Below are 16674 nucleotides of genomic sequence, written 5' to 3'. Positions count from 1 at the left end.
TTGAAAAATAAACAAGGAAGTATGGAGATTCAAGGAAGTAAGGTTATATTTACCACAATATTTTGTACAACGTAAGTTGTTGAAATTCTCAATAATTAACTACTTTAGTCGATAATGACATTAAATTTTTTAACTCGGCATACTTCAATTCATCTACGATTGCTACATTCATACCATACCCTGTGCGTCCACCAGCGCCATTGTGGAGGATTTTTGAACTGTTATTTAGCGCAACAACTGGACACTTTTTCAACTTTTCTCCCATATAAGATGACTCTCCTTACCTCTACCCTCCATAGATGTATGGAGGGTAGAGGTAAGGAGAGTCATCTGTGTATATGAAAAAGTGTCGTCAAAATGTATTAAATTAGGATGGCGCCACATTTGCATCAGGGTAACTTTTAAAAGAAGCGCCAAATATAAATATTGTTAGAGTAGGCTTGAAAAATAAACAAGGAAGTATGGAGATACAAGGAAGTAAGGTTATATTTACCACAATATTTTGTACAACGTAAGTTGTTGAAATTCTCAATAATTAACTACTTTAGTCGATAATGACATTAAATTTTTTAACTCGGCATACTTCAATTCATCTACGATTGCTACATTCATACCATACCCTGTGCATCCACCAGCGCCATTGTGTTACTTATTTTGAACTGTTATTTAGCGCATACACTGGACACTTTTTCAACTTTTCTCCCATATAAGATGACTCTCCTTACCTCTACCCTCCATAATTTGATGTTAACTAAATGTCAGTTTCAAACAGTTCAAATTTGGAAGCAGTTCTTTTTTTTTTTAATTTACATTTACGACACTTTTTGGGGAAATGCGTGTAAAAAAATATCCATCCCACCTTTCATGATTCTGTAAACGGCATTGGCTTCCTAAATAATTAATAAAGTAATAGTATTAATTATTAATAGTAATTATTATTAATAATCTTTATCATAGTGCTATTGATAGAAGTATAAGTCTACAATGAAATATATAAAAATCGTAAAGAATGCGTCAACTTGCACCGAAATCGCATTAAAGAAGTTACAATATATTGGTATTATTCAATGCATCGATACTATACATCAAGTGTTTTTAATAAACTATGATGTGTGTTAACTATGAAAATTGTGTTTAGATAAGAATAAAATTACAAATAAGTAACCCTGCAATTTCCTCTGTGATGCTGTGTCAACCAATGCTGGGAGGCGACTTGCCTGTGCGACATCTAAATACTCGTACATTGCCATTTGCCAGGGTAATCTCTGCTCCCAAAATTAAGAGATTTCGAATTTAACGTTGTAAAATTGCAGGAACTAGGGGAACCACTATTATTAGGTAGGTACTTTGTTTAATAGCTAATACGATTAGAATTACCATAGATTTTTATGAAATAGACAAGTAACTAGGTAAGAATCAGTATTTATTAATTTATTAGAATCTAAATCTATAAAACATCAAAGTATACAAGTCAAGTTGGTATTTTTATCGGTTCACGTCGTCAACGTTGGTAATCTCCTTGCATGTTTTCGTTTCTAGCTGTTGCTGGCTTCTCTGCACGATTAAGAAATATATTTTATTCATTTAGTTTAAAATAATGTCAGAAAAACTAAAAACGTCAGCTCCGACGGTCTTGCTGAGCATTGAACCAATTATTCACATTTTGTACGTAGGTAGGAAATAGGCACCTTGGTACTTTTCTGTGATCTGAGTATGTGATTGCACCTGCCTTGGAGGTGGGGAGACACAACATTTTTTATTTAAAGGTAACCCTGCAGAGAACCGAATGACGTTGGGGTCTTAACTCTTAATAATTATTAGCCTTTTAGGTTTTAGAGTTGCATCCCCGCACGGAAAAACCTAGAGTCAGTAGAGCCATCAGAAGACAGACAGACGATATCAACCGAGTCGCAGGCAGTCTGCATCTGTCTATGTCTAGCTCTGTACATCCATCGGTTGACGATGATAGAATTAGTGATCGAGTGTAGCATGTCTAGAGCCATCGATATGAATTAAAGTCGTTGCTTACCGCAAGCGATTCCCTGCTCTTTTGCATTTGCATCAGAACATATTCAGTGTCATCTTGTTCGGAATCAATATAAGATGAGTGTTCGCAGGTTTTCCGAAAGCCACTTTTATCTTGAAGTAATGGTAACTATGTGATAATTTTATGATGTTACATACAATTTTAAAGAAACGATCAGATCTTTATACTGTTATGAAGATGTTGGTTACAATTTCTAGGTTAAAGAACTTACATTCTTGAGTACCTACCTATTTGGTTAAGATAGCAATAATTACCATAAATTAAAAAGACACATAATGCAGACATTACGTAAATGTCATTTAATGAAACGTAATGGCTAGGTATATTCTTTCACAACGTGCAAAGTATGCTCCAAGACTGTGTATACACTAACATAACTTGAAGGCCGATTGGCGCAGTTTGCAGCGACCCTGCTACCTGCCCACTACTGGAAAATGTTTGCATGAATGTTTTTCAGTGTCTGGGTGTTTGTATGTATAATCTAAGTATTTATGTATATTATATATAAAAGATATTCATCAGTCATCTTAGTACCCATAACACAAGCTACGCTTAAATTGGGACTAGATGGCGATGTGTGTATTGTCGAGTATATTTATTTATATTTATTTATTATAGCATCCAAAGCAACCATAAACCTACAAAACTGTCAAAAACCACTCGAACTGGTAAAGACCGGCAGGGTGATCACAACGTATCTTACGACTGGCTTGCAATAAAAAAAGGCAAATCTCGTGATTTACGCTTGTTGCAAGCCAGTCTGGAACTTTTGAATTTATATTGTATACCTACAAGCAATACATTGTCAGACTGTGGTTAGTTTAGAAAAAAAAAGAGAAAAGAGTATTACTCAATCTTGCTGATGGCAAAAGACGGCCTTAAGAACATTTAAAATGTTCAGCCTTCTCTGCCTTGTACCGCACTATCAAAAGTAAAAATTCTCGTTATTCAAGGAGAGGTTTTGTAGTAACAATGATTTTCGAGACAGAGCTCCTCCGGGGAAGTAGGCAAGCAGCTTAGCTGTCGCCAACCAGAAGTGTACACCGGTGTAAATACTAATGCTTAACACCTACGTCTTAGATTGATGGACACATTTCAGTACTTTGTGAAGTGTCCCTCGTATACCCTACGAAGTGCTACTCTGTTTATAGCGGATGGGTACCATCAGGTGGGCCATCTGCTTGGTCGATCAATTATTACTATTAGAAAGCTATTAAAGGTACTTAGGCCCTTTGTAGCCCTGATGGCCTGATGTAAACAGCATAGGAAGGTACCTACATTAAATTTTTCCCACTTTTAGCTCCAAAAGTGATGATGATGATCAGGCTTCCTCTTTCAATCGAGCTTATATTATTATTACACGTTCGGAACCAGTTAGATTGCAAAGAAGGGCTAACTTTTGGTGGTTCTATTAAGTAACTTGGGTGATAATCGGTTTTAGTGATTATAACTGAGTGAATACCGAAACAGAAAACAGAAACCCAATTATAAACTTATAAACCCAATTAAAATGGCACCGCCGGAAGTGGTTTAAATCTTACATAAACACGCGTCTTTTCCCCAAGAGTAGATAAACCTTTTTGCCAAATGCCAGCGGTTAGCTCTTCGGCCTGCGGTGTCATCCATCTATGAAGTTCACGGCGGCGGCGTCGCAATTGCCGCTTCGTAACCTAAAAACAGCCAGGAATTGCACTTTATATTCATAGATAGCTAAATGACTATTTACTTACTTTATTGAACAAAGCAATGATAGCATTACAATGAAATATATAAACTGCTGTAAGGCACGGGAATTCCCGTAAGAGTAAACCTGACTTGTTTCGAACTCCTCATTTAAGAGCGCGTTTGTGTCACGCGTTACTTCGAAACAAGACTGGCATGTTTAATGCAAACCGTCGAAGTGAGGTCAGCTATTTATATCATTGTAATGAATATACCAGTCACGACAGTTTAATACGCTCATAAGATAGCATTTGCCTCAGAAAGTGCAATTCCTTGCTGTTAAGACCAGGTTCCATGTTCTTTTACCTTGTAGGTAGGTACCTAGTTGTTATCTACATTTCTTTGGATAAAGGAATACAACCGCTGCTATCAAGTTATCTGTTTTGTATAATGGTGACCAGCAAGAACACTTCCAAGTATCAGCTCAGTTCCTGTCATATAAGTAAGTACTTAATTACCTGAACGTCGTGAGAACTAAAACATCTTTTCACATCCTCGTCCATTTTATAGTTAAGCTCAGAGTTTCCGTCCAACCTTTGACAACGGCAGAGTTTCCTCATGGCGTCCCAAAGCATTAGACACGGTAAAGTTACGAAAAATATAACATTTAAAATGAATTCCATCGGTCTGAAAAAAAATTTCATGGACAGCTAATTTGAGACAGTCACAGATGTAGCCACTAGTAACTTAAGCTTATCCATTAGATTTGAGGATACGTATTCTCTCTTGTCCCTTAACTACAGCATACTGTATAGTCCCATGCAACGTAACCACAGAGAAAAAACGGATGTTTCGATATATATTTCTTTTATTGAAGTGAAAAGTTGTATGTATCACGCGATAGCAAAGTTTTTTGTTTCTTGTGCCTTGGAATGCCTCACTAGACTCAGGATTCTAATTAACCTAAATCTTCCTAGCTCGAATCCTTCACTAAATCGGGATTTAAACTAGGCAATCACAACAAAAACAAACTTTGCCATCTTGTTGAACAAATAACTATTGTTTATTAAATTGTATCCTCCTGTGCCAACCCTACCAAAATAGGTATAAATTTTGGTAGGGTTGGCACTTCTTAGAAGCTTTGACTCTGTTCCGTTTCTCCTATGTGACGTAACTAACAATGATAGGTAGATAAGTGCTAATACGAGTGATCCGGAATCGTTCGATTCCTACCTAAGTAATTTTAAGAAACTCCAGTGAATATTAACTTTCAATACACCATTATTTTCAAAACTCAGCAATATCGGAAAATCAGTAAACTGGCTCCTCCATAAGTTATCTTAAGTCTACTTTCGCGATATTTTCCAACGTAAGTTACGACGATAATATAATATTATAATAGTCATCATTATCACCTAATTACCCACTTTATCGTTTTAAAGCACGTCATAACTCACTCGCTGACAAGACCCACAGTTCGTTCTTTTGTATCGGGATGGATCGGCCACCCCTCGTCGTCATACAGCACTCGTCGATTGCGGAGCGATCTTTCGTAGTAGTGATCGAGCTTCCGTGGCGTTTCTAGAAATCGGTGCAGACCCCACGTAGCTACGCAGCGGCAAGCCAGCCCGAGTAATGCTTTCAACAAACCTAATTAGGTATATTTAGTTTTTAGGCAGGCTGCAATTACACGTGATGGTAAGTAAGGATGTTTTGTGCTTGCTTAAGAGATCATGCCTTACTACTGATTTGAAAGAACCCATGTTTTATGTGCCTGGAGCCTTAAAATGGAAGCCTGGAGAGCAAGGTACGAAAAGAGTTTAACGTGCAAGTTGCGCTATGGTAGTTCATAAGTGCAGGTATATTGTACAAATAATAATAAAGTCAGTCTATAACCAAACGTTGATTACATGATTTAAACAATCATTTCCCAGCTTTGCCTGTGCTGTCCCAACTTTAGAATATGCGGTTAAGCCTTGCGCTTGGCTTGCGCCTTGGCTTTATGATGAGAAAAATAGTTAAATAGGTACCCACTTACCAAGAATCAATAAAGCTATAAGAACCCCTATAAAGGTGACAAACAGGTTAAGAGTGACAATGTCCGGATAGCAAACAGAGCGTGCGTGGCGTGATTTTTGCTGTGCCGACAATCCTGCAGCCAAAAGCTGTGCCGCTGACATATCTCGACAAAGCAGCTTAGGATCTTCACCTAACAAAAAAAGCGTAGACTATAACATTGCTTATTCATTTTGAAACGACTAGACTTATACTTTTGAAGATAGTAGATATCTCTTGGTTTCTACTATATATATCTCGGATATCTACTCTCTACCCACTTGAGGTTTAGTACAAGGCGGAGCTGTTTTGAGTAACTTACTAAGTGTAACCGAAGCGATGGCGAGTTTAGAAAGCTAGGCCATGAAATCAGCCCTAGGTCTCCAATAAGCAAGAGATCGTCGGCATAAGAGCGTCTCATGTCTGGCCAAAGCTGTGCTTAGGTAACAATTGGAGTGACAAATCATACGTAGTGAAGTGAATACACACATTCATTTCACAAATTTACAGCTTAATTAGCTAGATTATTCTCGTTAAGGCACATTGCACGAATATTATAACTCATACCAGGCACGCTTTTATTAAGCCCAAAAATCGATGCTAAAGAATTTTTATCTTACCCAGACATACACAGTCACAGTGCCAAACACAGAAACAACGATCATCGCGTTTGATTCTCACATCTCGAAGAGCAATAGATTTATCATCGTCATTAAGTAAAACAACTGCAAAGAATATATTGAAATAATAAAATGTATTGAATAGGTTTCCTATGGATGAAAACTTTAAATTTATGCATTCATATTTTTATGTAGGGAAGTACCGATTGCTACCAAATATTTAGTAGTACCTATGTATCTAGTGAATTTCATAAGCTTTGACTTACTATTTAATGAAGTTACTAAAATATAATACTTATGATATTAATATAGAAGAAATTCTTCTGGCGTTGATATATAAATATAATGTAACACAGAAAGGTTAACAACTAAGTCAGACTAGCATTGAACTTAAATTCTTATTTGATTTAAAAAGTAAATTATAAAAAAAAAAAAAAAAATGCATTTATGATGTAACTAAGACCGTTGAATAAACTGAACATGTGCTTACTTTTTGATATATAAAATAAGTTTGATCAGGAAACCATGGTCTCTTGTGTAAAGTATATAACTTAAAATGAAAATGGCAACCAACTAAAAGAAAATGGCTCTTAGTTGGCCTTTATATATTTAAGTGTGCTGAAATGGCGTCCCTGCACCGGTAAACGCACCGGACCTTGAAACAACGGGTCCCGCTGCAAACAAGCGCCCCGGGACCGTGGATTTTGTCACTCTACAAAAGACATATGTCCAGTAGTGGACATTAATCGGTTGAGAAGTTAAAAAAAATATTTGAATAACTTTCAGGTTTTTTAAACATAACGTACTAGTGCAATTGGCGCTTTCGATAGGTATTGGTAAGGGTAACTTCAGTCGAAAAGTTCTGGTATGTTTCGGAGGCAAAATTACGGGAACGGCTCTCGTTTCATCTTGGTCACTATTGCTGTCTAGTAATTCAGGTCTGCATCCACGAGTTAAGACCCTAAAACGATATACGTAAAATATAATATACAGAACTAGTGGCAATTAGATAATGAAGAAGATACGAATTAGTGTGGCGAGTGTGCATTTATATAAAGAAACCTTGTTCTTTAATCTTACCTCACGTCAGTAATTCGTGCTTATCGGATGCCTGGTATTCTATCCAACCAGTTTCTATAACAGATAATTTGCTCGGGCGAGCTCTGTTACAAAAAGCTCTACTACTTTTATCACCTAACACGTTCACATTTTAATATCTATGATGACAGTATATAAAAATTGGTTATTCCCTTTTTAAAAAGTGCCTTGGAAAAATTTCTGAATTCTAAAAAACCACATGTCTTTGGTCTTTAAGGCTTTGACACACGAATCGACTGACGGACGAAGTGCAATTTTATCCAAGTTATACTAAAGTTCTTCTTTTACCTCATACGTGCCGCAGCCAACCCAGTATTTGTAGCTTGTACAGTCAGCATTGAACGACTTCTTCGAGTTGTGTCTGATACAATAGTAGTTAATCGTCCAAGAACTCTATAGCAGAATTTGAAACATGGCTTATAAAGAAGTTAATTTAATACTTGCAATAAAAAATTAGTATTAATAAGATATTATTACTGTATTTCTTTATTATTAAGGAAGATCTAAATCCTTTTAGAGCAAGATATTTGTGTTGTGAGTTGGCACATGATAACTTAACTCGTAAAGAAGCTTTACGAAGTTAAGCAACGAGTATCATGTATTATTCCGCTTTAAAACGTTAATAATTGGTTTTTGATCTTCAATAGCTTCATTAACTACATTTGGATTGGATTTACCCCACAAGTATAAGTTGATTATCGTCTGCCCTAGCTTCCAAGTCAATTTGTGCATAATGAGGTTTTTTGTGGGGCAATTTAAGATATCTGTCCGATCCTCGAGATACTATTTTCAGGTTATCAGCAGTAACACCAATCAATGCTCTTGCAGATCTAACTATAACTTGACGACGACGCTGTAACAAATACGAAGTGTTACAGTTACATAACTATTATTTATTTATTTATTTTATTTATTTATTTATTCCCATCTTACATTTTTGTCATTATGATTGTGTATTGATAGAAAGTGTAGGTCACAGATAATCTTCTGTTTTTTTTTACACCTTAATGCTATAAGAACATGTACATTACAGCTATAAGAAGTAGTTATTATCTTTAAACTTTAGCTGTTATATTCAGCAGTTTTATATTTTCTATAAAATGATGCTGTATCTATCTACTTCGAGATTTCGAAATTCCACACAAAACGCCACTTCAAAATAATTAATCCAAGTTAATCCTTAAAAAAATATTAATAAATACATTTTATAACACCTGGTCATTTGCTCCTTTAGGGGCTGAGCTCAAATTAGAATTTTCATCTCGTTTATTGATATCTTTTGGGTCTTCTAATGTTATAACGTCATCCACTGGTACGATCATAAATTCACCAATAGTATCTGTATTTTCGTAAAGATTATATACTTACAGCTATTGTTATCTACTAAGCCATTTTTGACTAAATTAACAAGATTGTATTTGTTTTTCGCTTAAATAAAAAATACTTTGGCTATTACCCTTGGTACCATTTTCGTGATCTTGTTTTATAGGTACAACTAAACATAAATCCGGTCTGGGAAGCCTATAATCCTCCCTGGCTAGAAAGTCAGCTGACTTATATTGAATATCAACGTCTTGATTTGACCACTCTGGATTTACAGAATTGACACTGTAATATTAGAAATATAAATGATATATTAACATTAAATTATCAAGCATCAGCAATAAAACCATAGTCATCTCGATTAAAGTAGTCTTACCATGCCGTTTCATCTTTCGTTAGGTCATTCCACACAGTCTTTCCCTCAGGAGTACTTAGTTTTTCAAACAACTGTGCCTGAGCGCTGTACCACAATTCTGGGTCGCTAATTTCGTAAATAATAAAATCTTTCTCCTCACTTATACGATCTGGCAAATTATATTGTAACTGTTTTTTGTAAAGTTTAGTATTCATTTTGCTAGATTTAGGCTTATGAACTTCCGGTGACTCCTTATAATTTATTTCTTTGTCACAGCTCACTAAATTTAGCCGTTTGTTGGCTTCATTTACCCGGTAATTTACAAAGTCGTTATCATCAATATAACTTTTATCCGCAGCATCAAATACGGGTTCTCTGTCTTCATACATTATATTGTTTGATTGTTTTTCAATAATATTATGAGATGGTAATTTATAATGTTTGTTATCGTAAACTTGATGCACTTTCGGTGGTCTTAAATCTGTAGGTGTCCATCTCGCAAAATTATATTCATAATCTTTAGAATCTTTTATATTATACCTTTTGTTGCGTAAATTCGGAATTGAAGAATCATTCTTCAGACAGTTGAAGTGTTTATCATCTGGCGAAAAATAATAAAAAAGGTTTTTAATGAATTTCGCGAATCCGTAATCTAGGTTTGTGTTAGGTACATCAAGTCGCATTTAGTTTTCATCGAGTTAATAATATTTTTCGTATTTTATAAATTACGCAGAAATTTTAATACTACGAGGTACCGGTGGAATATAATCCTTACATGCTAAAAAGTTCTGGCTAGGAACCATAAAATTTCGTATTAGCTCGTTGGGAAAAATTTGGCATTTTATACTATCTTCCTGCTTTATGCCTACCCTTCCCTCCCTCCCCTTTTTCAAGCTACTGCAAGTCACAACAATAGGTAGATAGGTATAACTTTGTTTCCAACATGATTTATTAGAACCGCGCGGAAGCCCACTATAATCTTGTTGAGTAATAATTAGATAAGTAAGTACCTATTGATATGATCATTCATGTGACAAACCTATATAAAATACCTTTTAGTCCATAAAAATTTAGTTTTATAATATTTTACCTAAACCCACAGCTTATCCTTAAACAAATAAAACGATCTTTACATACGCTCACGTTATTCATATCTGCCTATTTCGTGCATACCTACTTTCCAATCTCGTTCCATAAAAACTGGTTTTCGAACGACGGCGATGCGAGGGTCGGGGAGAGAGCGTACCCGAGCGAGCCAGCGCGAGGCGGTGCGAGGCCGGTCACCCCACCAAACTAGTGAGCGGAGTCTGCTTTTTACATCAAAATGAACACGTTCGTGCTTTGTTAATTCGCGATACACAAATGATCAAGTAACCACAGCCTTGAAACACAGCATCACACAGTGCTACTTGAATACAAGAATAACGTCAACTTTGTGTACCCCAAGCTAGTGCGTTGAAATAAAAACCAGTGTAAAGTAGTAATAGAACTTTTATAATCATTAGACGATGGAAACTTTCATAGAAGGAGTTCGCTTACACCCCTGTTTATGGAACCCAATGCATCCCGAATATCGCGAAGTGCATGTCAAGGATGAAGCTTGGCAACGTGTTGTAGACCGCTATAACAACAATTCCATACCAAATAGTAAGTTATTTACATTCGTTTAGGTATTTCACTACTAGATACTTCTTATGCAATTTTGAAATGTTTTGTCTGGTTGTCTGCAGCGACTGTCACCGGTTCGGATAGCAGATTGTGCCCTAAATTAGCCGGCAACAACTCAGCAGAACTTGCTCTTTTTCAAATAGTAACTTAGTGTTTTCTATCTTGTGAGAGGTGAAAGCGGAGCGGCATACTTATTTCTGATGTTTATTGAAGAGATAAGTTCTTTTAAAACCATATATATCAAAGGTTTTATAATGTAAAGCCTACTTTTGTTATGGTATTTTCAAATTTTGCAATACCCACCAATCCATCCAAGCGAGGCGGGTCTGACTGTCTAGTGTTTGACATGTCTGGCATCGGATTAGAGTTCAAAAAGTATCTGGTTTCTGAAGAAAGGTTCTCGGTAAGTTAAAGACCACTTTCTCAACTCACGTTTAAGCCATCGTGCATCGGGTCCAGTTATTATCACTAAAATGTGATAGTAACAATCTTAGTAACCCTTTTATACGTGAAAAGACGACTTTTTTTTTATTAATCTTGCACGTGCTGTTAGGGCTGTATCTGATTACTAACAGTAAAAATACGTGTGAGTACTTACGTACACGCGTTAGAAGTTATACTCCTCTGGTACATTGAAAGTTTTATTATAACGCAGTATCTAGTTAAATAAAGTTAATTTAAATATCACAAAAAAAAATCATAATTAAAGAAATGGACATAATAAAAATAATTAAATTAGAAAATTTTTAAACCAAGTTACACTCAACATTAAAATTTAGGATTTTTGTACAATTTAATCAATTGAATGACCGGAATGAGCCCGCAGGCTTTGACAATTGAAAGTGTACACTGTCAAACCTTATAGCTAACTTCAGGGTGTCGGTTTTTTGTGACGGTGTGCGCGCGCATCGTAAAAATATACTCTTATCATTTTCCCGTAACGCGCCAAAAGAAGTATAACTTCAAAAACTATAGCAATGGTTTACTCAAAAACTATTACCGTTTCTGTTTCACAGATAAATCTAAGAGACAGTACATAATGTACCTCTAAAGGTTTCCATTTACACGTTGTACTACTAAAGATAATTTCTATTCCCTCTTTTTTTCTTAGTGGAATACCACAAAAACATATCTGCAACCTACAAACTTTAAAATTAGTTTTCTTTTTTTAGTACAGATCGCAAAAACAGAATGGAAGAAACTACGTGATAATCATCGCGACGCACTAAAAAGAGCTAAACTAGGCAAAAATAAATTATTGCCTGCTCAAATAACTACTTGGAAATACGCCAAAGCAATGCAGTTCCTAGAACCACACATGAAGTACCGAATTACTGAAAATATAGAATTCGAAGCCCCATCGGGCGTGAGTGGTTGTTTAAAAAATTCAGAACAAGATGTTACAACCACCGATAATGCCGAAAGTGTTTTAGTGAACGGTCATATGTCCAAAAAAAGGTGTGTGGAATGTAAAAGTGAACCTCGTCATGAAGGTGAAGCATTGGAGTCATTCTTCAATTGTATACTTCAAACTACCAAAACCATGCCCTTGTGGATGCAAACACAAGTGAAAAAGAAAATATTCGCGGTAATTATAGAAGCCGAAGAATACTTATCCGGCCAAGGACAAGAGCATGGCTTAATAGAAAAAAAAGATGCCATGGTTCATTTTGAAAAGAAAATAAAAAAAGAGATTTTTAACGACGATAGCTGCGATAATGAATATACATAAAATTATTACTGATTTTAAACTTTAGTAACTAACTATTTGAATACTGTTTTTAATTAAAATTTTCCATGTGAATTGAATGGTCACTTCGCTAAGTGACAGGATTTCGTAAATATAGCTTACCTATAAAATATTTTAATACTAAGTGCTGTGAAAAGTTAATATTCATAAAATCTTTAGTACTGATTTCAAACTTAAGAAAACGCGATGTGAATTCAGCTAGTTTAATCAGTTGAATGATTTTCCATGTATCCGTAATTTATATAAGTGAGGTATCCCTAAGGTGTCTGGTGACTTGAAAACAATAATGATACAAATTTTTGATGTAACTTATCTTTAAAAAAATCGCACCTCTGATCTACCTTTAAGTAGAATTGTGACAATTCCATAGTGACATGATGTGAATTTAATAAAACTGAATCGTAATAACCAAAGATGAATATCTAAGATTTGTATTTCATATGATTCTTATCGCAAATGCCGGGCTGAGAAGCATTGGAGATAAAATTGTATATCCGTCTTCATTTCTCAGCAGTGGAACGAGAATGACTTTGTAACCTGGCATAAGATGCCGTTAGCCGTACTAGTACGGAGTACCTAGTGTTAAGGCATATTAAGGTTAAGCAATCAGAAAGCAGCCAACGGGATTGGATATCAATAAATTCTTAAGCAAACTTAAAAGTTATTTAAATGTCCAGCAATGTGTATTACTAGTTATTGTCAATCACAAAGCATACCTACTTATGGTTTGCTTTTACATGAGGAAATTCGCATAGATTTCTGTGCACCACGCGGAGATATAGGTACTGGTTATGTCAGACTTTATCAAAACCTCGGGGTCGTACTTATTCACCGCCTGAAGGAGGAGCTGCGGGAAAGCTTTCGCATGCAACCACTACTCCGACAGCGTATGTCTGCCGTAGCGGACCCACGTCGGGCACTAGTTCCAGGTTCCGGCTGCAACGTACCTAAATGACTAATAAGAGAAGGATCTCTGGTAGTTGCAGTTTTACGTAATTGCTTCTTCAAATCCTGTATTTTAACTGAATAACTCTGAAGGCCGCGGTCATCGTGATCAAGTTTGATTAATGAGCCAGGACTAAAACTCGCTGTCCACTCGTCGTCTTTTAGGTTTCCGGATGATAAGTCGCGTTGCAAACGTCTCTGAAAGATGCTCAACTTTTAAAGGTTAATAGCCACAGCAAATACAGCAACGGGCTACGCCAGTGTCCTTTGGCTAACGCTGTCGCGTCACAAATTATATTTCAGTTAACTATTTAAGTAACTTTTAAAATATTTAGACTTAATTAGGTACAAATTAACTATCGATAAAAGGAGAGAGACATTTAAATCGCTGAAGAAATCTCAGCGATCTCAGAAATAGAACCAATAACCTACAGCGTTAAGCGTATCAAGAAATCACTTACACTTTCGTTAGTTGCAATTCCAACAGATTTTTTGTCGAAGGTATTTGAGATCACACCGCTTACTGTCTATAAAATTATGAAAATTATACGGTAATATTAAACCAAAAATGTTTTATATTTATTTAATACGGAAATAACTGGAAAGTTCAACGGCGAAACTTATCGACTGGAAATTAAACGACATGAAATTTATCGAAAGGGAATTGTCAATAGTATAATACAGGCGTTATACACGTCTGTATTATATATACCGAGCTAAGAACAACTTCTTAAATATCAGTTCAAATGTGATTTTATATCTTTTCCCTGCTTTAATTGAAACATTTTTATTTGGTCTATTGAATTTGATTGTTTCGACGATATACAAATTAATCTTAAGTCAATTTTTTTTCCGGTGAACTTTCCTATAGAAGAGTTAAAACATACATCGATTCTTCGTAACTTATATACTTCAAATGGCGCCTTTCGACGGAGCCGTAATACATACGGATTGAGGAGACGAATTCGCTTTCTATTTACTCCAAGAACATGTTCGATTGGAATATATTCGTCCTCCGAGGCTTGCTGCTGATCCACAACAATGTAAGAAAATCAAAACGATAATATTAAGAATAGTATTCATATATCCTTAAGGCAAGGCCAAACGCGTCCATACCTCGTCCTGCGTCCAGCCTCCTCGTTACGACCAATCCACTTACTCAAATCGGCACACCTTGTCATTGGTCGTATATTAAACGCACCATCGCACCATTGGACTCTAGACTCGGACGCGGACTCGGTTTGGCCTCAGCAGGCTCTCACAACAGGAGCCCTCCCGTTGCCCATAATCACCTCGCTGGCATTATGGTATAGTAGTATAACAAAGGACGCTACTGCTCGTTCTTCGTAACACACAGAGGGCTGGTGAACAATGTATTCTGATTTCTGATCTCACGACACTACAAGACACTGCCGTCACCACACGGCATTCATTCATTCTAATCATTCATGTGATAATATTATACTAACGTTAGGGTTGTTTGACATTTTGATTGTCATTGCTAATTTCTGTTTGCAGTCTTGCAGAACGTTATGTCTAAAGAGCTCCTCTCTTTGGAAACGCACTGTGTCGCTGTCGGATGGAACGCCTACATCCTTAAAATATAAAATATCAAGAGAGGATAAACCGTACATAATACGTTTGTCTAATCTATTATGTGGCCTCTAGCATAAAATATAGACAACAATGCGTCGGTAGATATATATGTATAGTCTTCAACTAGCTACAAAAGTTTTCCAACTACCCTTCTTGTGGCAAGCAACAATCTGCGGGTGTGAAGTAAGACGTGAGTGAGAGGCGTTTTCATCGTTTTCGACACAATGCAGTGCATGCAATAATTGCTGGATGAAGTTTCAGAATTTTCTTAATTCTGTGGTTATCCCTTAATCGCGCAACGAAAGGCTCACATAGGAGAGAGCTTTGTTCTTCTTTCTTGTCTTCTGGGGCTATCCATTAAAAAAATACATACACTTTTCAACTCAAGAGACAGCTACCTCAAATTTAACAATAGGAATATCTACCTTACTACTATCATCTGCATACACCAAGTTCACTATCGTGAGAAGTGAATGAGCCTTTAACCAACCGTATCCATTTAACCTACATGGAATTCTGGAAGTTACATACTTACCCGTATATCGCATGGAATGACAACCGCTCTTACTCCCAACTGCGTGTTATCGTTTTGTACTACATCTGGATTATCATTCACTTCAAGAGTACATATTAATTTTATAGACATAATTATTATTATCAAAAACTCTGAAATAAACGTATGGAAGTAGCAACATTTTACAACCTGATTACAGAATTAACAGAATATGATCTGTACTTACCGTTCATTCTACCAACTGGATAACTTAATAAGAATATCCTAACCAGTTTCATTTGCTGATCCTATTTCGAATAATTTTATTATTGCAATATCCTCAAGAATTAAATCAATGTCTACAAGTACCTATCATGAAGAACTTGTACTTATGTCACGGACTTATATTTTTTTGCATTGTCCCTGATTATAGTACCTGTAAGATACAAAGAAGACACAAATACTATGTTTCTTTATTATCATCATCATTGTCTCACTTAATACAAAAAAAACGTGAATTTTATTGTTTATCTTAGTGTCTCTATAACCTCTTATTTTCAACGTGTGTATTATGGCTGGCCTCTGACGTAATATGAAATGGACGTCGGGACTCATACAAAATTTACGAAAAAGGTATCCCTAGGTATATAAATACTCTTATAGAAATAAAAAAAAATTAAAACTTTCAATCATATATCATCATAACATTACAGATATTTTTTCTTGCAAAAATCTATCAGCTTATGCAGCGTCAACTAGGAGTTATATACAATCACTTTACGCAGAATCGACCATTTCGAGCGAACAGTCAAAATAATTAGGAGTAATGAAGTAGCTTTATTTTGATGCCTATGCAAATAAATATATATTAATCTAGAATCTTGTACAATTTCATGTACAATTCACCAAACGTACATTGATTTATTTTATAAGTTGCTTTTTGGAATTTCATGGGAAAAATTCGTTTATCGTAGTTTGGTTAAATCTATACAAACTAAAGGGTATTTGCAATGTCAAAATAACAGTTATTTACTCAATGCTTCATCATAATCAACCCATTAC

General features: G+C 35.7%; 2 protein-coding genes across 2 annotated transcripts; one reads left to right on the top strand and one right to left on the bottom strand.

Annotated features, from left to right (window-relative positions):
- Positions 1–1485: 1485 nt before the first annotated feature.
- On the bottom strand, positions 1486–9549 carry LOC120623533. The gene is made up of 13 exons (XM_039889586.1): positions 9182–9549; positions 8939–9090; positions 8697–8845; positions 8160–8335; positions 7771–7875; positions 7191–7345; positions 6385–6489; positions 5748–5918; positions 5167–5359; positions 4228–4396; positions 3589–3717; positions 2030–2155; positions 1486–1554 (listed from the first exon to the last, which is right to left on the bottom strand). The coding sequence occupies exons 1-13, from the start codon at positions 9547–9549 to the stop codon at positions 1486–1488; spliced, it is 2067 nt and encodes a 688-aa protein (XP_039745520.1).
- Positions 9550–10434: 885 nt separating this feature from the next.
- On the top strand, positions 10435–12997 carry LOC120637741. The gene is made up of 2 exons (XM_039909719.1): positions 10435–10807; positions 12001–12997. The coding sequence occupies exons 1-2, from the start codon at positions 10669–10671 to the stop codon at positions 12558–12560; spliced, it is 699 nt and encodes a 232-aa protein (XP_039765653.1). The 5' UTR covers positions 10435–10668; the 3' UTR covers positions 12561–12997.
- Positions 12998–16674: the final 3677 nt, after the last annotated feature.

This window comes from Pararge aegeria, chromosome 4 (assembly GCF_905163445.1).
Source record: "Pararge aegeria chromosome 4, ilParAegt1.1, whole genome shotgun sequence".
NCBI lineage: Eukaryota > Metazoa > Arthropoda > Insecta > Lepidoptera > Nymphalidae > Pararge > Pararge aegeria.
The sequence above is the reverse complement of the archived record's forward strand: the minus strand, read 5'-3'. Positions and strand labels throughout refer to the sequence as shown.